At 40.7% G+C, this 26,347-nt stretch overlaps 1 protein-coding gene across 1 annotated transcript in view; it reads left to right on the top strand.

The window, feature by feature from the left end:
• The window catches only part of COL6A6 (collagen type VI alpha 6 chain), a 98,610-nt gene that overhangs the window by 21,785 nt on the left and 50,478 nt on the right, over positions 1-26,347 (top strand). Inside the window, exons 9-20 of the mRNA XM_059663990.1 lie at positions 1,791-2,134; positions 2,219-2,297; positions 5,073-5,227; positions 7,870-7,962; positions 9,417-9,470; positions 11,335-11,406; positions 11,493-11,519; positions 11,854-11,898; positions 11,989-12,042; positions 13,136-13,198; positions 16,982-17,047; positions 18,285-18,338. Of these exons, the coding sequence (XP_059519973.1) occupies positions 1,791-2,134; positions 2,219-2,297; positions 5,073-5,227; positions 7,870-7,962; positions 9,417-9,470; positions 11,335-11,406; positions 11,493-11,519; positions 11,854-11,898; positions 11,989-12,042; positions 13,136-13,198; positions 16,982-17,047; positions 18,285-18,338 (1,106 nt within the window). The remainder of the gene's footprint in view (positions 1-1,790; positions 2,135-2,218; positions 2,298-5,072; positions 5,228-7,869; positions 7,963-9,416; positions 9,471-11,334; positions 11,407-11,492; positions 11,520-11,853; positions 11,899-11,988; positions 12,043-13,135; positions 13,199-16,981; positions 17,048-18,284; positions 18,339-26,347) is intronic.

The following is a 26,347-nucleotide window of genomic DNA, read 5'->3' as shown; positions in this document are numbered from 1 at the left end:
ACTTTGTACTTTCAGTAATCTAGACCCAAAAAATAAAATACTAAATTTTTATAGGGGATAGTTCTCAGTAATGACATTTTGGCATTTCTATGTTTTTTCTTTTTTTTTTCTTTTTCTCTCACCAGGGACTGTTTTCCTTGAAGGCAGTAACATATTTTGGTTACCGAGTGGTTTTCTAACAATGTTCATCCAAGAGGGAAATTTTCAATCTCAAGATAGAAATGAAAGGATACAGATTCAAGAGGAATTTGGGAAAGGACAAATTCTTAATGCTTCCTTCTGACTAGTTTCTTTCTTTTCATTTCACTTTCTGACTATTGGGGAAGAGATTTTTCCAATAAAGTAAGTGCAGTAAAATTAGAAACCCGCCTTTCAGGTTTTCTTGATAACATATTGATTTACTTCAAATGTCATAGTGATTTAAAATTGATTATCAAATAAGGCTTTATATTTTCCCTCATCTGACTCTTCTCATTAAAAATGAATCAAGTTACTGGCCCTTATTTTAAGAATTGAAACTGACATTTTAGTTTGAAAGATTTGCAGATGATTAACTGACCAGTGTGTCTGGAGGTGGTGAAGGCAGACATTTGTTCACACAACAAATAGCTGAAACACTGCTTATCCAAACAAAGCAAATTGAAAATATACACTCCTCCCCTTTAACTTACCAAGCAAGCTGTGTGTGTTGAATTTATTAGAAAGGTTGAAGTTTTTTTGCCAAGCTAAAGTTCTTGAAAGAAGAGTGTATGTTACATGACTTTATTCTTCTCTAATTATCTTCCGTTTGTGAGGCTCAGCTGAAAATAACAAGCTCTTTCTAATTTCTCCTGTGCTTAAATGCCCCAGGAGTTTATACGAATAAGAGCAAAACATTTTTTAAAATGTGTTTTTATTGACTTAGGGAGAGGGAGAGAGAGATAAAAACTTCATTGATGAGAGAGAACTGTCGCTTGGCTGTCTCCTTACTCCCCCACCCCCACTCAGTCCCCTTGAAAACTCTGGGGATTGAGAGGAAACCTGGGCATGTGCCCTGACCTGGGAATTGAACCTGTGACCTCCTAATGCATGCGAAAACACTCATCAGTGCAATATCTCTCTAAGTATTTCTTGAACCCCCAGATGGCATTGGCTTTGCCTTCCTGAATGGCTGAGCTCTGGAGGCAGCACCATCTTTGACATGGTTAAATGTGGGGAATTTGGCGCTCAGTTTTTCACTTGTAGGACTTACATCAAGCAAGATTTCAAAGGATCTCTTGGAGCATTTGTTTGCCATTTTATTTTTTCTTTCCTGAATGGATTTTAGAAGACAGAAGAGGAAACATTCCTTTTGGGATGTTAAATCATCAAAATCACTCATTTAGACAAGTTCTTTGTGATTTCTTTTTATAAATTATTGCTCTGTGCAAATGGTTTTATATTTCCCTTATAATTCAGTATTAGTTGAATGTTGATAAGTAGTGTGATATGAATTTGCGTTTAGAGTCTTAACAAATATACTTTAGATATTTAAATGACTCTGCATAGCTTTTTCAATAACCACAATAAGATCTTTCAGAATTTTGTTATAGAATCGTCTAGATTTTACACCAGTTGAAAATAATAATACTATATACTTTTGCAGGTTATGAAAGGGCCTCTTCCATTATTCCCTCATGTTCTTTCTCATTTTCCAACTTTGTAACTGGAATAGAAATAAGAATTCCAAGTGCGTTGGTTCAGGTATGGCATCCAAGTCAAATAAGGGGATTATTTGATCTAATAAGTATGTTTTTTCCCTTAAATCCTAGATTGTTTTGTGGATGTTGTGGTTGGATTTGACATCTCCACTCAGCAGAAGGGGCAGACTTTGCTCGATGGCCAACCTTGGATGGAAACCTACCTTCCAGACATCCTACGTGCCATCAGCTCCCTTAATGGGGTTAGCTGTGAGGTGGGCACAGAGACTCAGGTTAGTGTGGCTTTTCAAGTAACCAATGCCACGGAAAAATATTCTCCCAAGTTTGAGATCTATAGTGAAAACATACTGAATAGCTTGAAGGATGTAACAGTTAAAGGACCATCCTTTCTCAACGCAAACTTCTTGAGTTCCCTGTGGGATACGTTTCAGAATAAATCGGCTGCTCGAGGCAAGGTAACTTGGTTTTATTTTATTTATTGGTCTGTGGTTCCGGTGACCTCCCTTTTACTCATGTTTCTTTCTTGAATACTTTCCTAGGTGGTTCTCTTATTTTCAGATGGATTGGATGATGACATTGAAAAACTTGAACAAAAATCTGATGCTCTTAGAAAAGAAGGTATTGAACATGGGGGAGGACTGGGGGAGGGATCATTATTGATTTTATACTCTCAGAACTCAATGCTGGCTCTTAAGTTTCCAGGCACACAGCCCTGAATTTGACAACCTTTCTATTCTTTATGCACTTGGCAGCGCACATGAGTTCTCAGAACATTCTGTCATTGACTTTTTTTTTTTTTAACTCATGCCCTATGTATATGAAAAAACACTGAATACAAAGTCTTACTTTTTCTCTCATATTACTCTATTTCTTCCTCTCAAACTTTCCAGGAAAGTGTGTAACTTTGCCTCACATGATCTAATATTGCTACTTCTTTAGTATCAGCAGACGTGAACCATGTATTTCTTTTAGACCAAGGAATGGGAGAGTGGGTTTATGTTCTTCAACACTCTTAAAACATGTTCAGAGTTGCAAGCAGTATTGGACAAGTTTACTCATGTTTTGGGGCTTTCTAATCAGTTCCTTTCCTCAGACCAGAGATAGACCAACCATGGTGTCTATGGGTGTTTAAAGCTCTGGTACCAGCTTTTGGCTTCAAGAACTAGTGCCCAATCTGGCTTCTTGTCAGTTCTTACCCAAAATATGGATCCATGGAATGCATCCAAATGTTCTGGTTTGACTAAGAATAGGAAAACCTTCCTGTAAGTGGATGCTGCTGGTGCCCCACCCAGATTCCCTTTTCCAGCCAGGTTCCCTTCCCCCATTCTCCAGCTGTTGAGTGTTGGCTGCTAACAACTCACAGGTCCCCTTTTCTTAGGAATTGCCCTTGGTCAATGGGAGCCACCTCACTTGGAAGGTTACTTCCTACCCCATTCCTGGGAAGCAGGTTGAATACATAGAGTTGGATCTTTGCCTCAAAATAGCACCATGTGGTGTGATTTATGTTCCAAGTTCCTCATGGGATCAGGCTGACACTAGACTCCAGCTGAAATACTGTCTTGCTCAGCTCCTTTCTCTGCCCTGCCCTGCTTCCCCCTCACCCCTTTCTTCTGAGAGTTCTTCCTCAGTAAATTGTGTGCAGCCAAATCGCTATCTCAGGCTCTGTTTCCAGATTCTCTGACCTAAGATGCCGGGAGCCGGTCCATCCTTGCTGTTTCAAGGGACCTGGCATATATGGCATACAGTTCTTAATATGTTTGCTCACCTTCTTGGCACTGTGTTTTAACCAAGGTCACCTCTCCGAGAAAGGTTGTTTCTCCAGGTAGGAATTTTTCCCTGAAGTCAGGGAGGGGATGCCTCTCCTAGAAAGGTTGTTTCCCCAGGTAGGAATTTTTCCCTGAAGTCAGGGAGGGGATGAAACTCCTTAACTAAGTGCCAGGCGGGCAGTTAATCACTACAAACAATCATGCTTAAGCTACATAATCTTTACTCCCTGGAATGGAGATAAGAAACGCCCTAACCTTTGTAATAGAGATTGATAGGATTGAATCAACTGGTATAAATACAGATGTAACAAGACAGCAAAAGACAGAACTTAGAAGAGAGCCAAGAAGACAGAACCTACACAGAACCTACAGACAGAAGAACTTCGCTGGAGAGAACATGGCAAAGGATCCTGGACTGAACCTGACTACAGAAATTGGCAAGAGAACCTGACTAGAACCTGGTGACTGAACCTGGCTGGAGAACCTAGCGAGGGAACATGGCCACAGAACCTGGCTGGAGATCCGAAGCAGAACCTCTCTGGAGATCGAGACCAGAACTTGGCTGGAGATCCTGGCTAGGCTGCTGATCAACTGAACGCTGTCTCCGTGTCATTCCTTCTTCGCCGACTCCGTCCACGCCTTTGGGAACCCCTGGACCTGCTGGGGTTGGACCCCGGCACTAAGACATCCGCCTCCAAGCTCAGTTATTAGAAACTGAGCGGATTTGTCTTTGCTATTTTGGTTCTCTCTCTTCAATCTTAAACAAATTGCAAAGTTCACTAAATTTGCAGCTGGAGGATAAAGATTTTTATTTTGCCCTTTATTTACTAAAGCTACTTTCTCTATGTTCTATCAAGTCTTGGCATTTCTTTCATGAGTTATAGTGGAAATTTTAATGAACAGGACCCTAGAGTTCTTAGTTTGGATGGGTAGGTGTTTTTTTGTTTGTTTGTTTTTCTGTTTGATTTCAGCTTTTCTTTTGTGAGGAAAGATGTATCTCTTACAGACAACATCAAAATTTTCTCCGGGAAGTTTGTCTTGGAACACCCAGATTTCTAAGACCAATCTTCATTTTTCCAACTCCCAAAGAAAATTTAGTAAATCGATTTCAACTTCAGAAGCTAGATTTTTTTTTATATATCCTCAGAAATTCACAATCTTTGGGGGAGAGATAAAGGGAGGATGGCCATATGTTCTTTGAAAAGTGTCCAATGGATAAAGATGTCTCTAGCACTGGCTTCCCATATTTAAATACATCTAAATGATTTCTGGTGATGCTGGAACCTATGATATATTGACCTTCCCATATTTGAACACATATAATTTCTGGTTCATAGGTCGACACTCAACCACTGAGCCACACTGGCCAGGCTCTGTGGATCCTTTTAAACTCACTGTTATAATTTCCCCTGTTTCCAATTTCATTAGTTCTGGAAAATGTAATTCTTTTTGTTCTCTGATGAGTCTTGTTACTTGTCAGGCTTTTATTGCTGGGGGGAAGTAGACAATAAAATGAGTGTTCCTCTTGCAACTGTTTTCCAAGAATAACAGTTTAGACACACATGTGCAGAAAGATTAAAATTACCCAACCCCCCTCACCTGGAGACCTGTACCTTGTGTTGGCCAGGCTTGAATGCCCTTATCACTGTTGCTCTGACTGGAACCACCGATTCAAGTGACCTGGCTGATCTTCTCTACATTGAATTTGGGAAAGGATTTGAGTACAAGACCCAGTTCACTATTGGAATGAGGGATCTGGGGAGCCAACTGTCAAAGCAGCTGGTAAGTTATTCAAAAAAGGCAGGTGAGTTTACATTTCCTATTTTGTGTACAGGTTTAAAATGTATGCTTATGAATTTGAACTAGTTTTGTTCATCGGAGAGTACAGAAAGAATTTTCTGACTTAGTGGACAGTTGAAATAAGAGGATGTTTTGAAAGAAAGTAATACAGTAGAGAGATGTCAAAGCATGTTTGATTTACATGGTTGGCCAAAAAAGAAGGAAAAAGAAGCAACTAATTAGCACTTACAGTTCTGCTCAAATTAAGTGAAAGAATGTAAGTGCCAAAGAGTGTGAGATCTGAGAGTCACTCAGCTGCTCCCTCAGCCAGCCAGTTTGCACATTCCTTGTGGATCCTCAGTGTCACAGCTCACCACACTGAGTATGATTCTAGTGCCTAAGACGTGTATTTTCCCTGCAACATGGCCTGTCAGTGAGAACCACTTAAATTTAGGGTTTAAGAAGAGAAAGAGCCATCTGCTCCAACGTTAAGGAAAAACAAGTTGAATAACCTCCTATGTTGTACTTTATGAGCAATGAAAAGATGTGTGAAGGCTGCCTTCACTGACCGGGATTTTTGCCTTATGATCTATTTTTAGAACCTAATGTCTACGTGAGATGCATCTCAATCATATTTCTCTCAGAAACATACAGGATTTCAAACTAGAGTGATTAAGTGTTACCAAGTTGGGTGGCACTACTTTCACCTTAATAAATGGCTAATAATTTATAATTTGCATATAATTTATAAAACCTATAATCAGCAAATTAGGACACCCTTCAGTAAAGTGAGAGGTCCTGCTATTTTGCACCTACAGAATTGGTATATAAATAGATGTGTAAACACAATTTATTCAGTGTAGTAGTTGTGCAAAAAATAATTGCTTAAAGAATATGGAAGTTTTGTTGGAATTTCTTTCTCCATGGGAAGACAATTTTTTAACAGTGTATTGTTTTCTCTACTACTCTTTGAAATCTGTAGTGGTAATTCATAGCAGGAGGAAGTTATTCCTCAAAATAAGCCTGTCAGTTCTTAAATATCACATAAATGCAACACATTACAAGAAAAACTTAATTTTAGACACAGATTGATTTTAATGTTAATAGTAAAAGATTTGATGTTGTAGGGTTTGGGTGATCCAAAGAAAGTTGATATTATCTACAGTAATAAAGAGAAACATGCAAATTGGTGTCACTCCACTATGCCCACTAACCAATCAGAGTGACTATGCAAATTAACCCAACAAAGATAGCAGTTAATTTGCACACGCAGGAGCTGAGCGAAGACTGAAGAGGCTTGGCTTCTCCGCTGTGGCCGGACCAAATGCCTGGGTCCTGGGTGCCGGAGGAAAACCATTGCCAGCAGCCAGGGGAAGGAAGGCCGATTGTGCGAATCTTCGTGCAACGGGCTTCTAGTGTAATATGAAATCAGAGAATCTATTTTGTTGTTATTATTTATTTGATTTCATGAGTTTCAAATGTTATTGGGTTTGATAGTTTCAGGGAGAAAAAACAGAATTTTCTAATGTCAGAAAAGAAACTTTATATAATAAGAGACAAAGAGAGGAAATTGCTAAATAGTTATCACAAAAGATTGCATTTTTCAACAACTAGAATTTTGATGGGAAACTTCTCAATACAGAGGCTGATTCTGTCCCACTAAAGGCAAATCGTGGCATTTACTGTAAACAGAGAATTTTCCTAAAAATAAATCTTGTGTGTTAATTGTAAAACTGCAATGGAATATGTCTATTATTCAGGGTATGATTAAATTAGACCCAGGATGAGATTTACTCAGATATTTAAATATAGAATAGAATTAGAATATGAATTTTGGGCCAGAGTAGCAGAGGAATACTCTCCTCATGCCCCTACCCTCTCCAGCAAGTGCTTCTGGAATGTTGAACATGCAATTGTGTTTTTGAGATCCTGTCACACACACTGTTCTGAAAGTGTTTACCAGTGGACTCCGTTCCAAACAGTGTGACTTTGGGCACCATCTAATCCAGTGGTTCTCAACCTTCCTAATGCCGCGACCCTTTAATACAGTTCCTCATGTTGTGGTGACCCCCAATTTCATTGTTACAAATTGAACATAATTAAAGCATGGTGATTAATCACAAAACAATATGTAATTATATATGTGTTTTCCGATGGTCTTAGGCGACCGCTGTGAAAAGGTCGTTCAACCCCCAAAGGTTGAGAACCGCTGATCTTAAACTTCTAGATACAAAGAATCCACAAGCCAGGAAATGAAGAAAACAGTGTGCATTCATTTTATTGAACAAAACATTGGGGGCAGAATTATATAGGGCAATCAACAACACCATGGTCAATGCTAGGATGGGGTGGGAACAGGAAATCACATAAATTAGTATACAATGAGTTGGCCATGCCTAAACTGATACCATTTTGAGAACACAGAAGATCTTTGAGTTGAATTCGAATTCCTCATATGCCGGAGAATGCAGCTCGCAGAACAAAAGATGGGTGGTAAAGAATGTCTCATGCATTCTCTCTAAAGCATGGTCACTTTAATGGTGAAGAGGCTTCTGAAACTGACAGATGTCTGAGTCACACCGGTGAGCTTCTGTGTGCGTTGGGGAAGCGATGTCACCAAATGTATTTCCTGCCTTCCCCCCAAGGTCAATGTTGCTGAAAGGACTTGCTGTTGTTTATTCTGCAAGTGCATTGGAGGAGATGGAACAGCGGGGGATCCTGGGCCACCCGGGAAAAAGGTAATTTTAAAATGTATGACTCACTTTATTTGAAAGTAAGTATGTCTTTCAGACATGAGTTCAGGTAGAAGTAAGGGGTGATTTTAACTTCTGGGCAGAGCCTCGGAGGCAACCTGTTGTTCTCTTTTTATATGTCAAACTAGATGGCCGTGAGCAAACTACGGCCCGCGGGCCGGATCGGCCCGTTTGAAATGAATAAAACTAAAAAACAAAAAGACCGTACCCTTTTATGTAATGATGTTTACTTTGAATTTATATTAGTTCATACAAACACTCCATCCATGCTTTTGTTCCGGCCCTCCGGTCCAGTTTAAGAACCCATTGTGGCCCTTGAGTCAAAAAGTTTGCCCACCCCTGCACTAGATGGCCGTGGCTTTTTCTTGACATTCTAAATTGGAGTGTTTCTAAAAACTTTCTGTACAAGTCTCAGGAGAAACAACTGCCAAGATCGTTGATTATCCAGTGTTCTAGCACTGATGACAGTGATGTAGGAAAATCAATTGTCGTCTTTCATGTTGAATAATGAAAAGCTCCTGAATACCATTGTCATTTCAATTTTCATTTTTAATGACTGCAGAGCCTCTTAAAGCAGGAACATTTTGTGTTGTCTGCTAAAACCAAGCTAGATCAGATCACCCTGTCACAGCGAAAGATGTTCAGATGTTTCATTCAGCTGTAGCCAGACCCAAATGTCACAGATGTATAGACAAAAACAGGCCAATTATGAAAACAGTAATCAACAACAGACTTAGATATTTCCTAACCAAAAAAATGTTACATGCCCTGTGTAAAACTGTGGTCTGAGGGTTAGGAAATGTTCAAATATGTACAAGCATATTAGGATGTATTTAATAATGATTTCAATACTGCTAGTTTACATGTGTGTTTGACTTTTGAATAATTTATAAATAGCACTGTAACTCCCAAATTCTCATGGTTGTGGCTCTGAAGAAAGTGTTTGGACTAATATTACTTCCTGATCGCTTCTATTTCATGTAAAAAAAAAAAAAGTGGTAGAATTTTTTAAAAACAGGGCTCAGAAAGAATAGAAAGAAATGTGGGAGGTCTATTTTTTTATATGTAGCATAAATCATAAAAAAAAAGATTTTTTAATGAGAAGAGAATAATTCTAGTTTGTCAGGGGCACATAGTGCTGTGTTCATTTGAACATTTGTCTGGACAAAACTCTAGCACGATGTATAACCTCAGAGAGACGTATGGACAAAATTATGATTCACTCACATACACACACCCTTGAATTATCTGGATACTTGTCTCAGAATTCCATCGATTTTTAAGTGTATAAATGCAGCCTAAGTTGTAGCAGAGGACTAATTTTTTTTCCAAACTCTTTTCTAAATAAAGTAAAACTGTGAAGTTGAAGAATTTTGCTTGATTGCCTCTGGGTTTTGCTTTATGGAGTGTTGACGTGCTCTTCCTTTCCTTATTTCCAGGGACTCCCAGGTTTCAAAGGCAGTGAAGGCTACCTGGGAGAGGAGGGCATTGCTGTAAGTCAAGGGTTTTATTCCAGCCTCATCTATTCCTAAGGACACATCTACAACATGGAATCGTTTGTGTCAATTCAGAGGACACGGGAAGAGTCAAAGCCTCAGGACTTGTGTGCAAAATCGGAGGTCCCTCCCCATCCCCATAGGGCTTTGCTTCTGGTGACCATTAGTGTCTCCTCTTTCACCACCTACCAACATTGCACAGTGAACTCAATGCAGAACTTACCATTAGTGTCTCCTCTTTCACCACCCACCAACATTGCACAGTGAACTCAATGCAGAACTTACCATTAGTGTCTCCTCTTTCACCACCCACCAACATTGCACAGTGAACTCAATGCAGACCTTACCTTCCTCACCAGAGGAGTCACATCACTGTTATTTCCCCCTTCCTGATCCATTTTGCACAGGTGAACCAGCGCACCACAATGTTTATCAAGGATCTCACTCTTGCATCCATCCATCCCTTCCTTTTCTTTCTCTCCCCTTCCTCCCCCGCTTCTTCCCTGCTTGTCTCCCTCCTCCCATCCCTCATTCCCTGTCTTCTCCCCTCCCTCCCTCCCATTTATCCATCCATGCATCCGTTCATGTAACAGTTATATATGAAGCATCTTACCATTTGCCACATTATTTACCAAAGTTTTCACTCACAAATGTATTTATTCATTACAGGCACAGCGTTAGGCCCTAGAAATAAAAATTAATAAAAATCAAATACGGCTCCTATCTCAGGTAACGTCTAGAATAGTAGGAAGGCAGATGAGACAACTGTGTTTTCAGCTGTTACACACAAGGACCGTACTCAAGGTACAGTGAGATGCAGTGTGATAGAGTGTAGCAGAACAAATACCTAACAACCTCAACTAACAGCCTTGGAGGTAGTTGGTGCTTGGAAGAAGAAGGCTAATGCTTGGGCAGACATCTGAAGGACAAATAGAAACTTATCCCGGCAAGGTTTGTGGGGGAGAACATTCTGTGACAGAGAGAACGGTGATTTCAAGGGCACGAGTCATAATTGTATGTTTGCAGAATGGCACATGGTCAACCTAGATGGATCCCAGTTCACAGTGAGAGGAGGTTATATGTCAAGTAAGACTTTGATTACAGGGAGTCTTGAATACCCTATGAAAGATTTGAAGGTGCCTTCCAGGTGGTGGGCAGTCATTGAATGATGTTATGCATAGAAGTAAAAATGATGGGGCTATGGATTTAGGAAGCACACCCAGGCGATATTATGGATGATGATAAGGCAGGGATTACAGGTGGGAATTATGCAGTAGTAGGTGCAAGGCAAAGTGGTCTTAATCTTAGTATGAATGGGGGACACTATGAATGGAAGTAGAATGAACGTAACTTACTGACTACTAGGGAGAGAGAAGCTGAAGATGACACCTTTGTTTCCAGCTCACAAGATGTACAGACTGGTGGGGTCACCATGACAAGGACTGCAGGAGCAATATTTATTTAAGTAAAAGAGAGAAGGACAATGGATTTTGGTCTAGAAATCATGCCTCTTGCTTGGTTTATACCTGAAGCATCCTTCTCTGATGCCTCACCGAATTTTTGTTATCTGTTCCTGGAATGCCTCCTGAAATCTTGAGACTACATCTTAACTGCTGGTTGTTTTATTTAGATACTGTTCTACCCATGACAGCATCCACATGAGATCTAAAGCAAAACAAAGTTGTCAACAGAGTAGGTCTGATTTACTTCCATTCTTAGTTTGTATAAACATGAATTCTGGATTGTAAACTATGAGCCGTCACACATTTTTTTTTTCCCCAACACAAAAACTTGTCAAATTTTCAAGACAGATTCCAGATTACAATATAACAAGCTCACCTGGGTCTGTGCTCTTTCTCAGGGAGACAGAGGAGCGACTGGACCAGTGGGAGAGCAAGGTACTAAGGGATGCTATGGCGCCAAAGGTCCTAAGGTAAGGGTCACAATAGACATTGTGAAGTCTTCCCAACATTAATTCTTTGTTCTTACACTAACCGCTACTGTCCTTTCTATTTTCAGGGACACAGGGGACTATATGGACAGGAGGTATAGTACCAAACATAATCCATTTATCTTATCATCTGCTACCTACAAATATTTTTATTTTTGAGATTATTGACCAGTAGATTGTATGCATGAAGTTTCTGTTGACCTTCCTTTTTTATTGTCAATGATTTAACTTTGTTTATTCCTGTATTTTATTGCAGGCAATGTATGTTATTTGTTGATCGTTTTTATTACTAAGTAATCTTTGATATTACACAAGGCCAGCCTAACAAAGAGGCTGTCTATGGGACACAAAATTCACCTTTTTGTTTGGTGTCTGACCTCTTTGCATATAAGTGTAACGCACTCTATTCTGATCACACCTGTCTTTTAGGGTGAAGTTGGGGAAGACGGAATTGATGGATTAAATGGTGTACAGGTAGAGCTTTCTCTTTGTGCCCTAAGGACCTTTCTGAGCTATTTTCTCATTAAGAAAATGAGAATTTGAATTTCTTCTTCTGTTTCTTAGGGTGACAGTGGTCTTCCTGGAAGAAAAGGAGAAAAGGGTGATGAAGGATCCCAGGTAGGAATTCAGTAAATAGACAACATGAAAACTATATGGAGAATTAAAGATGTGATTAACAGAGTAGAAGAGTTACCTTAGGTGTATGTCATCTACGGCCACAAAATTGCTTTGTGATAAACAATCACAAAACCTCAATCACATGCAACAATACATTTTTATTTCTTATGTGTCTGAGACATTCAACTGATCTAGGCTGAGCATAGCTAACCTTAGCTCATGTAGGTTGGCTGGGGACTTTGTTCCACTTGTCGCTTATCCTATTCCTGGGACCAGGCCGCTGCCTGGCCAGGTTGACCATGACCTTTTCCTGGTCTTGGCAGAAGCACGAGAGGAAGTAGAAACACACAAGGTCTCTCAAGACTTCTTGAGGGCTAGGCTTGGAAATCTCACTGTGACGTTTCTATTTCTTTCTGTTGGCCAAATCACGTCACAGCCAAGTTCAGGGGTAGGGAATTTTGCCCCTACCTCCCTCGCCCATACACACACACACTTGAAAGGTACTACAGAGTTACATGGCAAAGAGCAAAGATTCAGAGAGGAGTGAAGAGTTGGGGTCATTAATGAAAAGCAGCTACCACACCAAGAATGGTAGCAGAGTGTTGACAAGAGTATGGTTGCAGGCAGCACGTTGAAGGGGTATGCTGCTCATTCCCATCTAGAACAAATGCCAGCAGCAGCCATACTTCCATCATTGACTTTATCTGTCTTTAGAGTGTGAACAGTTGAGTCAGAAACCCACTTTCTAGCTAATACAACCACTTTGGGGAAATGGATAGTCTCTCTGAATCCCAGCTGCCTCATTAAGAGAAAGATAATGAACAATACCTGGTTGATAAAGTAGTTGTAAAAACTAAACAAGATAAAGGTGTCTGGAACAGAGTTCACCATTGGGGCAGATAATTGAGGTCACTCTTAAATTATTCATATGATGCCCGAAACTGTTTTTTTGGTTGTTCCTCTTTCTAGTTTAAAAATAACTTTGGAAAAAAATATGTAATTATTCAAATCAGGGAGAAGATAAGCTCCTTGTGTATATTAATGTTATTAAAAAGTCTTGTTTTGTCCTTCTCCTGATTTTTATTACCTTTAGGGAAGCCCAGGAAAGAAAGGGCTTGCTGGTGACCGTGGAGCCAGGGGCCTGCGAGGAGACCCTGTAAGTGCTGCGGCTGTGCGGGCTGTGAACTACCATCAGGGCTCGGTTCCCATCCATGTTGATAAGAGAGTGGCATCCCCCCTTGAAGGTACTGCAGTAGCAATCCCGAGTTCACATCGCCACAGGCACAACTGTGGACGTTTAAACGCAGGTTTGTCTTGTTAGATCCATGTCGCATACGGGATGAGAATGCACAGGGAGAAGCCCTTGCCCTTCGTTTGCACATGTGTTTTTTGAGAATACGCATTCAGAATTGCCCTTGTGCTTCAGAGCTGTGAAGGGGTTACAGTCTACTTCATCATCTTCCCCTGGGTACCTCAGAATATGGACAGAAGAGAAGAAACAAAGCCATATCTTTTTTCCATTCTCCAAGCGTTGTGAGATGAAGCACATTAGCTTCATTGCTTTGGCGCCAAGCAGCTGAGATTATGTGAGGCCACACTTACGACACAAGGTGCTTGCTCTCACAGGGACATAACCCAGTTAACAGTGTACAAAGTGTTGATTTGATACACTTATGTATTGCAGTATGATTACCACCAGAGTGTAGCTAACTCCTCTATCATGGCACATAATTATTTCTTTTTTGTGGTGAGAACATTTAATATCTAGGCTTTCAGCAACCTTGAAGTATATAATATACAGCATCATTGTCTCTAATCACTATGCTGTATATTACATCTCCAGAACTTAATGAACTGTAAAATACATCAGAAAAGTACACAGATTGTCAGGGTATAGCTTTATGAATGTAAGTACACCTGTGTACTCACCACCCAGGTAAAGAGAGAGAACATTAGACAACAATAAAGCATCTGGAAAAAAACCCGTATCTCTACTCCAATCCCTACCAGTCCTCCCTAAGCTAATCACTATTTTAGGACCATAAATTAGTTTTACTTGTTCTTGAGCTCTAAGTAAGTGAATTATTTATGATAAACTCTTCTGTTTCTGGCTTCTTTTGCTTGTGAGATTCCTTTATGTTGTTGCAGATAACAATAGTTCGTTCTGTCTCATTGCTGTATAGTATTCCGCTGTGTGACTCTATGATTTATTTATCTGTTCTGCTGTTCATAGACATTTGGGTGGTTCCTGGGTTTTGCTATTATAAATAGCACTTCTGTGAACATCCTTGTATGTGTCTTTGGGTGCACCGTTGCACATTTCTATTGGGTCTATACTTTAGGAGTAGACTATCTGGATGATAGTTTAAATGCCTATGTTCAGCTATAGTTTTATAGCCAAACACTTTTCAAAAAGGTCTGTACTAATTTGTACTCCCACCAGCAGTGTACCAGAGCAGAATGGTGGCTAAAATTTATAGGCTGACAATACCAAGTGTTGATAAGGATGTGGGGCAACTGGGAATCTCACAGGTCCTTGTCTTTAATAACTCTTCCTCCAGTACACATGAGTTGATCAGAGGAATAATTTGATGCATATATATTGGCAAATGTAAATGTTAGGTATGCTCTGAAGATAACTCTGTTTATAAAGTTGAGGAATTTACACTTGAACACAACGATGCTTGCTAAGTGACATCTCCTGACAATAGTCTGGTGACCTAAGAGTTTTCAGACAACTTCAAGCTATCTAATTAAAAACAAAAACTGTCTACAAATACAGATAACAAGAAATAGCAGTTTACATACAAAGACATTTCAGTATATCATGGCCAAAAATCTACTTGGGGCCTTGTTATAAAATTTCCATTCCCTTTGATCAGAATTCCCCCTAATTTTATGAATGATAATGTAACACCTTTAGAGAATCTGAATAATGTAAAAGGATTTCTATTTAAAAAGAAATGTTTTGTGACTTCAAGATGACTGCAGATTCAACCCACTGGAGCTTCTCCGTATTGTGCTGTTTGTCATTATACTAACTTCAGATGCTTCTCCAATGCATAATAATTCTTCCCAGCCACTTAGGAATAAACATCTCAAATCGAAGACAACTCTGTGGTTTTGGTGGGTTGCTATTTCAGGAAAAAATTTAAGAAAGAAGAAATTTTAAAAGAAGATTGATAGAATAAATAGAACACACACAATCAAATTATTTATAGGGATACATGCAAATGATTCACATTCCTGAAAAATCTATGCTTACTCAGAGAGAAAGTCCAGTCATACAAAAACCCAATCTCATTGGCTGTTTGGAATTTCCAATTTTGAAATTGGAAAAAAAATAAATAAATAAAATTAAATTAAATTATATATAATCTCATGTAACTCGAGGGGGAGAACTGAGCTAGATCATTTGTCTGAGCTACAGAGTTCATCATTTTAAACCATACTATTATTATAAGCCCAAGTTTAATAATAAATGTGTGATATCTGATGCTCTTTTGTCCACTTTCATAGAATTTGAAAGACTTGACAAGATCCCATTCAGACTAACCAAACAATTGATCCACGTGTGAATTAGGATGTTCCAGTCAGTACAATGTGCTGGGATATGATTTTTTTTAATGTCATCTCTTCAATCAAATAGTTCAGAGTTGGACCACAATGCAAAGCTTTATACACCCAGTGTAATAAATTCTGGACTTTACATTACCTTCCTTTTCATTACATACCTTTCTCACCAAAATGTAGTTCTCTAATATTGTAATTTAGGTATACCCTGCTTGGAGAACTTAACAGAAATACTTAAACTTAAGAATAAAACAGAACATAAGAAAACAATCTTTGGCTTTGATATGTGGGGAAGAGAAATAATTTTTCATTTACGTTTTAACAATATCAGTTATAAGTTCTAAGCCCGTCTTTTTCACTCTGTTAGCCTCTAAACTCTGTGAGTGTAGAAACCACTTGTTTAAAAGCTTACTGAGTATCTGGAACAATGACATGTCCCTGTTGGTGATCACTAATTACTCATTGATTGGTGAAGGTAATCTGGGCTGCTGTCAGCCAAAAGCCCGGCAGCTGACACTCAGCAGGACCGGGTAATTGTTGTCCCCTCTCAGTTTATTGGAGCATTGACTGAATTGACTGGCTCCATTGATTGTCCGGGCATCACTGTGACACTGCTCTGTTTGTGGTCCTAACTACCCAAGATAGGAAGCTTTCAGTTTGGCCCACGGTAGATACTATCCTACAGTGTGTGCCTGTTTTCAATGAGTTTCTGCTGGAACATTTGTTTGCCTGTTGGGAAAAACTCCAGGATTTTCTGAAAACCAAAAAAGTAGGGCTAAGCATACGGGGAAGAAAGCAGCCGGGCGTCCAAGAGGAGAAAGAGGGAATGGGTGGCAGATGCAGTCCTCAGCTCTGCTCAGTGTACATATACAGTATATGTTCTTGTGGTGGGTGGAGCCCATTATGAAATTTGCCTTTTCCTAAGGGTAGGGGAGAGGAAAGCCTCCCAACCCTCAAGAATAAACTTGCCTAGACTCCCAGAAAAAAAAAAAAAGGAAAGTTAAGAGAAAGGATAGCAGTAGCAAGAAGGGGTACCTCCAGACCCAGGATAAGAGTTGTCACAAACACAAGTTATCTCACTCTTGCTCCCCTTGGCAAGCTCTAGATTCCCTCCCTCCCTGCCCTCCCCACGCTCACACAGGCACACACCTTGAGTTGAGTTTCCACTCCCACCTGATAATACAAAGCCCAGGAAGAAAAGACAACTCTTGTAAGCCCTGTACAATCTTAGCCTATTTCTGCTTTCAATTGGGTTAGACTTCTGTCCACTTTGTGGTGGAGACTAAATATGTTATACACAAGTCACATTTTTTAAAGATAAATGTTCAAAGCCTATTAATTTTTCTATTTCTTTTCTATTTTTTAGGGTCTTCCTGGATTTGACAACAACATAGAAGGACCTAAGGGCTTGAAAGGAGAACGTGGAAGAGAAGTAAGTATGTGGGCATTTGAGAGGGAACTTACAATGATGTGGCAGCTGGAAGGCCCCAGAGTGGATATACTTCATGCAAAAAAAATTATTTTTAGGAGCAAAAGGGTCTTTTACTCCTTATCTGGTACGCTGGGACTCAAGAAACATTCTCTTCTTCTGAATTTGGGGTGACTTGCTTCACTAAGCCATACCCTTGAGGTCATCATTTATGAATGTAAACATCTACACTCTAACTTAACATGTAGGGCTAGCTAATAGAACTAGCAAGTGAGTTGTTGGCCTTTTCGGGATCCAGACAACACACCTCTTAACAAGATATCATATTCTTCATAGTATATGATTTTTAAAAAGTGCAAGATCTGATAGAGCTATACAGCTCACGTTCTCAAGGCAGGTTTCCTGGGATTAATCTCATGAAATTTCCCAAGTAACAATTTGATCATCTTAACTTGTTGTGTGTTTCTTAGAGTTTTAAAAATTTTTTATCTGAATAATATGTGTCTCTGGATCTTCTTGCTAAGGAAGTTTCCTTGGCGACTCCACCCAGGGGAGAGGTCTGATATGGTGGAAAGACTTTGTTTTGGGGACTTTGTCTTTTACCATCGCTGTGGCCTTAGGCCACTTTCTGTAAACCTCAGTTTTTTCATATGTAAAAAGAAGAGAAAAAGCCTACTTTTGACAGTTATGGTGGGAATTCAGTGACTAACCCTGCCATGTCAGAAACCTTCAAGAAATGTTACCTGCCATTTTTTGCTAAGTGACAAATCTCTCACTGTAGATTCATAAGTAGGCCTTTTCTATCTTGGGAAGACTTGTGAGTATTGTGAGATTTTCTTCACATTAGGGTGTAATCTATCCAGGTTAGCTAAACAGAGCAAGAAGTCCAGAAGTAGAAATCCAAACCAGTAGTACCTATACTGAACACGTGGCATGCTTTCATTGTCCACTCTGTGGGGATACTTTGATTTAAATATTCTAACTACTCCCTGGTTGCAAGTTATGCAGTGGTGATGAGCAGATGAAGCCATGCCCTTAGCATTTCGTCCTGTAGTTCCTCATTACCCACAAAGAGATGGAATTTATGACCAGTGGGAGTAATGCTGCCTTCCAGAGGATGAATAACTCTCCGGGTGGTGGGTACCTCACCTGCCTCCCTGGAGCAAACAAGCTGAGGTTGAAGAAGAAATGTGTCAATGCTGTGTAATTGCTGTCACACGTCTGTTTGTTCATTTGACAGGGTAGAAGAGGCTGGCCAGGCCCCCCTGGAACACCAGGCTCCAGAAGACAGACAGTAAGAGCCTTTCTAGACAAGGAGACGCACTGCACCGGTAGCCTAGATTGCCACAGGAATGGCTGATTGTGGGGAATTGTGGGGCGGTTCTGAAGCTCAGGCAGGAAGGTGCTGGCTGCAGGGGAAATGACCAATCAGAAGAAAGAGCTGGGCAAAGAGAACAAAGCCAGCTAGGGGAAGCATTGTCAGAGTTTCATCTCACGGCACACATAAACTAATTACTAAAATTCTGCAGCACACCAAAATATACGTTTTTTGCCGATCTGACAAAAAAAATAGGTATCATTTTGATCATTCGTACTGGACGGCTATTGTTGTGTTGGTTGTTGTCATTTTTTCAACATCCTTACCCGTGGATATGTTTTTATTGATTTTTAGAGAGAGAGGGAGGAAGATCGAGAGAGAAACATCAGTCAGTTGCCTCCCGTTCGTGCCTGACTGGGGATTGAACCTGCAATCTAGGTATGTGCCCTGACAGGGAATCAAACCTGTAACATTTTGATGTACAGGATGATGCTCCAACCAACTGAGCCGCCTGGCCAGGGCTGTTGTCATTTTTTAAATTTGATAATCTATGGGGGAAAAGGTCAGAGCCCCTGACTAAATAGCCAGGTATTACATGTTTTAAAAATTCTTGTGGGACACCAGTTGAAAATCACTGCACTAGGCTAACTAAAGTGGCCAGTGATGTTGTTTTAAATCCCAAACTCCATTCCTCTTCCAAGTTTTATAACTATATACTTAGCAAAGTGAGTCCTGGTATAGGTCCTCTCTCTGTTCTTCCAGTTTTTCTACTTTATAAATATTTTCTTGATGGAATATAACAGCTGGTTCTACGAACTTCTGCCCAGAAAATACAATGAAAAATAAATGTGACTTATTAAACTAGTTTTTGTGTTCAGTTTTAAAAAATGACACATATTTATTGAGATATATTGTATTAGTTCCAGGTGTTCAACATAATGGTTGGATATGTGTATTTGTTGCAAAATGATCACCACGATAAATCTAGTTAACATCCATCACCACATGTAGTTACACATTTTTTCTTGTAATGAAAACTTTTAAGATTTACTCTCTTAGCAACTTTCAAACATACAATACAGTATTATTAAGTTAGTCACCATTCTGTACATCCTATCCCCTGACTCATTTATTTCATGACTGGAAATTTGTACCTTCTGACCACCTGCACTCATCTCACTCACCCTCTAGCCTCTGCCTCTGGCAACCACCAATCTGTTCTCTGTATCTGAGTTGTGTTTTGTTTTTTCAAGATCCCACATGTAAGTGAAAACATACAGGTTTGTCTTTCTCTGACTTATTTTACTTAACATAAATGCTTCAAGGTCATTCTAAATGGCAAGATTTCATTCTTTTTTAATGGCTGAATATTATTGTGTGAATAAATCCATTGTGTATATATTCCACAATTTTAAAAAATTAACCAATTGTCAGTGGATACTTACTAGTAGGTTGCTTCCATGTCTTGGCTATTGGAAAGAATGCTGCAGTGAACATGGGGGTATATTTTTGAGGTAGTGTTTTCATTTTCTTTGACAAATACCCAGAAGTGGAATTGCTGGATCCTACGGTAGTTCTATTTCTGTTTTGGTTGTTTTGTTGTTGTTGTTGTTGTTTTTTTTTTGGGGGGGGGGTTATGTGTTGTTGTTTTTTGAGGAGCCTCCATATTTTTGAAAACATTATATATATTTTAGGGGTGTAAGAATATATACCTGAGAACAAAATTAGGTCATGTGCTTATGGAACCTTTTAGGACCTTTTGTATTTGCTTCTTTGTTTTTCTGTTATTATTTTTCAGTGAGTACTTTAAACAAAAGTTTCTGTGCTTGACTTCTTGGAAGAGCACAGAGATTATAAAAGAACTAGAGGCCTGGTGCACAAAAATTTGTGCACTCGGGGGGAGAGGAGGGTCCCTCAGCCTGGTCTGTGCCCTCTCGCAGTCTGGGACCCCTCGGGAGATAACGCCCTTCTGGCTTAGGCCTGCTCCCGGGGGCAGAGGGCAGGCCTAATCCCTAGGTGCAGCCCCTGGTCAGGCTCAGAGCAGGGCCGACTGGGGAGTTGGGGTGCCGCCCCCTGTCATGCACAGAGCAGGGTGGATTGGGAGGTTGCGATGCCACCCTCAGTCACGCTCAGGGTAAGGCCGATTAGGGGGTTGGGGCACCGCCCCCTGTCACACTCAAGGCAGGGTCGATGGGGAGGTTGCGGCGCCACCCCCTGTCATGCACAGAGCAGGGCCAATCAGGGGGTTGGGGAGCTGCCCCCTGTCACGCACAGAGCAGGGCCCATCAGGGGGGTTGGGGCTCCTTACCCTGTCACGCACAGAGCAGGGTCGATCAGGGGGTTGGGGAGCTCCCCCCTGTCACGCACAGAGCAGGGCCCATCAGGGGGTTGGGGAGCTGCCCCCTGTCACGCACAGAGCAGGGCCAATCAGGGAGTTGAGGAGCTCCCCCTGTCACTCACAGAGTAGGGCCGATAGGGGAGTTGGGGCACCGCCCCCATCACACACAGAGCAGGGCAGATCAGGGGGTTGGGGCGCCGCCCTCTATCACCCACAGAGCAGGGCAGATCAGGGGGTTGGGGCGCCACCACTGTCACACTCAGGGCAGGGCCAATGGGGAGGTTATGGCTCTACCCCATCACACACAGACCAGGGCCCGTGGTGGGGGGCACCGCCCTCTATCACCCACAGAGCAGGGCCGATCAGGGGTTGGGGCGCCGCCACTCTCACACTCAGGGCAGGGCTGATGGGGAGGTTTTGGCTCTACCCCGTCACACACAGAGCAGGGCCCGTGGGGGGGGGGGGGGCGGGGTTGGGGCACCGCACCCTGTCACACACAGAACAGGGCCGATCAGGGGTTGGGGCGCCGCACCCTGTCACACACAGAGCCACAGGGTGATCAGGGGGTTGGGGAGCTCCCCCCTATCAGGCACAGAGCAGGGCAGATAGGGAGGTTGTGGCCCTGGCCCCTGTCACACACAGAGCCGCAGGGCGATCAGGGGGTTTGGGCGCTGTCCCCTGTCACGCTGATCCCGGTGCAGGAAGGCCTCACGGCTCCGCTGACCTCGGTGCTGGGAGGCATATTACCCTTTTACTATATAGGATAGAGGCCTGGTGCACGTGTGGGGGCCGGCTGGTTTGCCCTGAAGGGTGTCCTGGATCAGGGTGGGGGTCCCCACTGGGGTGCCTGGCCAGCCTGGGTGAGGGGCTGAGGGCTGAAGCTCCCAACTGCTCCTTTTTTTCTTTTTTTTTAATTCTGGGCCAGCTTTAGCTTATTGTTACTTATTTTTATTCTGGCTCCAGCTCTGAGGCCTCTGCTGTTGAAAGCAGGTATCTGGTTTGTTTGTGTTCTATAATCGAAACAATGTATAACTCCAGCTCTGAGATCCCGGCTCACTGAAAGCAGGTTTCTGGGGTTTTGTTTAGCTTCTATATTTGTTACAATGTTTGAAACTGCAGGCTCAGAGGCCGGCAAGGCAGGCGGGGAACGTTGGTTTCCTCTATCACTGAAGCAAGCAAGCCTCATGTTAGTTTCAAGCTGCCTGGCTGACGGCCGCCATCTTGGCTGGCAGTTAATTTGCATATCACCCTGATTAGCCAATGGGAAGGGTAGCGGTCGTACACTAATTACCATGTTTCTCTTTTATTAGATAGTATCTTTAACCAATAAGGAGAGATAACTTTGATAAAATATACTTAAATGCCTGCATTGGATTCTAAATTAAACCTGCCTCTTCTCATTTTGCAACATTTTCTTTCATTCTTTTTTTAGCTATCTAGCCTTCTCCAACTTCCTTCACCTCCCCACCCACAAAATATACAATGTTTTAAAATTGAGCACAAATAAAAAATAGTTTGACATATTTCATTTATTATGCATTGTATTTTCTGAGCTAAAGTTCATAAAAACAGCTGTTCTGCTCCATTGAGAAAACATTTTTCTATCTTGGAACACATTCCTTCTTTGCAAGGCAGAGAAAAAGAAATAAAAATAGAGATTACGTTCAAAATGCAGAATTTGGTCACGGTTGGAAAGCACTTTACTACTGCTGTTTTAATGCATCGAAAGATAAAGAAATACATTTGCTATTCATTTCACCTTCTGAGAGGGTGTAGCCAGCTTACATACCCTGAGAAAACATTTTGAACTTCAAGAATTTCATCCAAGAAATCCTGGCAGGAGATGCACTTTTATTATTTTGTAGAGGCTATAGTCTCTCTAGAGGCGAATGCAATATGACCATGTGTTATTTAAACAGCACAACTCATGAGAAATATGGCCCCCGTCTTGGGTTTTAGATTCAGCAGTGTCATCCATGATTATAAGTAGGACCTCCAGCTAAAGATGGCAAAGTCAAGGTAGTATTTTTTTTCTTCAGAGAGGAAGGGAGGGGGAGAGAAAGAGAGAGATAGAAACATCAATGATGAGAGAGAATCATTGATTGGCTTCCTCCTGCACACCCCTCCCTAGGGATCAATCCTGCAACCTGGGCATGTGTCCTGAGTAGGAATCAAGTCAGGACCTCCTGATTCATAGGTGGACGCTCAATCACAGAGTCACACTGGCTGGGCCAAGGTGGTTTTTTAATACTATCCCCCTTTTGTGTAATTCGCCAAAAACAACAAAAGAAATTTAAAATAGTTTAACAAAGAATGACCACAACTTTAAGCTGCACATGCCAACTATTGGCCGACTATTTGAAAATCTGTATCCTAATGAGGGAGGCTTTGGAGAGCTGACACATACCACCTCAGACCTCGAGCAGGGGTCAGACTTTTCTAAAAGTGGCTGCCATGTTCCTGAAGAAGCTGCTGAACAAAATCCAGGGCTACTATACATTTCGAGAAGGCCAGGTTATATACTGATAGAAACACAGTGTAGCAGAGAAGACAAATAATGAGAAACTGAAGAATATTCGATTTTTAGTATTTACAGTGTAGCAGATGAGGCCATGGAGGCTGTAAAGATAGGAGAAGAACAGTGACTCTCACAGTACAGAGCAACTATGGCTTCCAGGACTTTGTGTGAGTTCCACGAGTCTCTTAAATGCCAAAGTTTGAAGGAAGAGGGAGCCATAAGGTAAAAGAAATAATTCATGATGAGAAAGTATTTGAGATAACATACCTATATCAAAGCTATTGACCAAGTCCAGCTACATCCCACTAATAGTTTTTCAATAAATAGATGACCCTATTCAAAGGTGATTAATAATGAAAAATATTAATAATCTTCATTGTTAGATGATTACTAATCAGGACTTATGCATAGAAATTGCAAGGGGGAAAAAAGAAATTGCAAGAAAATAAGAGGAAAACTACATGAACCCAGGGCAGATCAACCCTCATGAAAAGAGGAACTACTTAAGGGAAAGGTAAAACAACTCTGGCAAATAGTTCTCCAAAGTCTCAAAAAAATTAAAACAGTATGACTGCTCTAAAACAAGTCTAAAGAACTGATAAAATGATAGAAAATGAAAACAAGCTGGTAATGCTTGGGGAACAATGGGAAATGAAAAAATATATAAAAGATGAGCTGTATTAGAAGCAACAAAAAATTAGAATAAGTATGACTGAAAATATAGGCAGGCATCTATAGTAATAAAAGTGTAATATGCTAATTAGACCGGATATCCTTCCTGACAAAGCTGGGTCTCCCGGGTCCAGGTCCCAGGTGCCTGCTGGCGGCCAGAGGGAAGCCTGGGTCCCAGGTGCCGGCGGGAAGCCTGCGCCAGCAGCCGGAGGAAGGAAGGCCTGTCCTGCACATATTTCGTGCATTGGTCCTCTAGTATGGAATCATAGAGATAGAATATCAACAGTGGCCAACAAATGTAGACTTTGCATTACTAAAGTAAACCAAAAAATTTCAGAAATTTAATAAAATACCACTTTTTGAAGCAAAAGGTCAAATAAGCAGAGGGAAAAGGCATATTCTGACTTAGAAAAAAGTTGATACGAATATATCAACACTGAGCCACAGCCTATTGAAATTACCAAACTTACTGCATAAAGAAAGAATCATGAGACTTTCCAAGTGGAAACAATAGAAGACTCATTCTGTCTTTGGCTTTCTTCCCAACATTCAGGGACAAAGGGAGCAGGAGAATGGCTACAGAGTTCTGAAATAGAGAGTTCCAAGATTTGTGTACTCACCCAAGTTGTCCTCTAAGTATATAAGTACTTAACATGTCAAGCCTTCAAAAACTCAGACAACATAGCCCTCATGTTTCTTTAAAACTTATAATAATAAATTTGAATCCCTCTAAGTCAGTGGTTCTCAACCTTCCTAATGCCGCGACCCTTTAATACAGTTCTTCATGTTGTGGTGACCCCCAACCATAAAATTTTTTTCATTGCTACTTCATAACTGTAATTTTGCTACTGTTATGAATCGTAATGTAAATATCTGATATCCAATGGTTGTGACCTACAGGTAGAGAACCGCTGCTCTAAGTGTAGAAATAAGGCTAAACCATAGAAACTGTGATTACAGTACAAAATGTAAATTTTATACATTTGACAATCTAAAAATTATATGAAAATAGGAAAGTGGGAGAGGTGTAGGGAAAATGCTGATATATTGTGTCCTCATATTTCATTGTAGAAAGTCATTGTATAAGCATCATTTTAAGCTAACATATGTATTACTAAGCTACCCTAAACTCCTGAGTTTTTAAAATAATTATTTTTATTTTTAGGAATGTATTATTTCTCATTGTCAAGAAATGTTACCACCTGACATTTCCAATTCTTTCAGTTTTATTTTTTTACTCTATTAAATTCAAATACAATTAAATGTAATATTTTAATTTCAAAATAGCATGAAGAGCATGATCCTTTTTTAATCCAAAGTACCACTATTTAGAACTCCATCTGTAAATATGCATAAGAAGATGCCAGGAGTCATGATCATCAAATGTTAATGAGAGTTATTTTTAGATGGGGGATGTGGGATGGCTTTTAAATTTTTATTCTGTGTACTTTCTGCACTTGAATATTTAAAAATCAGCATGTATCATTTTTATAATACCAGTAAGGTCATTATCCTTTAGGAAAGAAGAAAAATCTATATCACTGGCTGAAAAACTCTAAAATGTAGGTAATAACAGTCAGGACTCCTCAATGCTACAAAATTCTGCTGAACTGATCAGTGATTAGAGGCTGGCCAGTGGTAGGGTGTGGCATGCAGGGAAGTCTCATCAGTTGACCAAATCTGACCTTCCTTCATTTGGTAAACTTATTGAACACCTACAATGTACCAGCAACTTTACTAACTGCTAGACCTACAAACTCAAATAAGACATATCCTTTGCTCTCAGAAACTTAGAATCATGTTGTAGAGTATGACGTCTCAACTTGCTATTGACATTTGGGCTAATTCTTTGTTGTGGGAGGCTGTCTTGTGCCTTGTAGGATGTTTAGTGTCATTCCTGACCTCCACCCACTAGGTGCCAGTGTCACCCCTGACTTGTGACAAAAAATATCTCCAGATAATTGCCAGATGTTCCCAGGGAAGGAAGTGGGAGGTGGGGGAGCGGAGGGGGGAAGAGGGGCTTAATCCCCCAATGTTGTCAAGAACCACTGTTATAGAGGAGGACAGACCTGTAGGTATAACAAGCACTGTGCCAGGAGTCTATAATGGATTGGTGATTGGGACGAGGAAGGACCAGGGCCAGAAAGCTGAGGATGGGGGGGTATTGGAATGGGACCTTGGCTCTTTCTGAGCCAGACTTTACTGAGAATAAGAATAGATCCTTGTGCCATGGCTAATGAGAAGCAACTGTAGCCTCAAACTAAAGCATGGTCTTCAGTCCTATTAAGTCCTGAGGTTATGTTATGCTTTTCCCTTTTCCTCTCTCTTGGCACTATTTTAGGGACAGCTTGAAGTGCTCTAGGACAGTCATTTATCATTGTGAATGAGTTTGCCGTTAAGATTCAGTATTGCCCTGGCAGGGTAACTCAGTTGTTAGAGCATCATACTGATATGCCA

This window comes from Myotis daubentonii, chromosome 14 (genome assembly GCF_963259705.1).
Source record: "Myotis daubentonii chromosome 14, mMyoDau2.1, whole genome shotgun sequence".
In the NCBI taxonomy this organism is placed as follows: Eukaryota; Metazoa; Chordata; class Mammalia; order Chiroptera; family Vespertilionidae; genus Myotis; species Myotis daubentonii.
The sequence above is the reverse complement of the archived record's forward strand: the minus strand, read 5'-3'. Positions and strand labels throughout refer to the sequence as shown.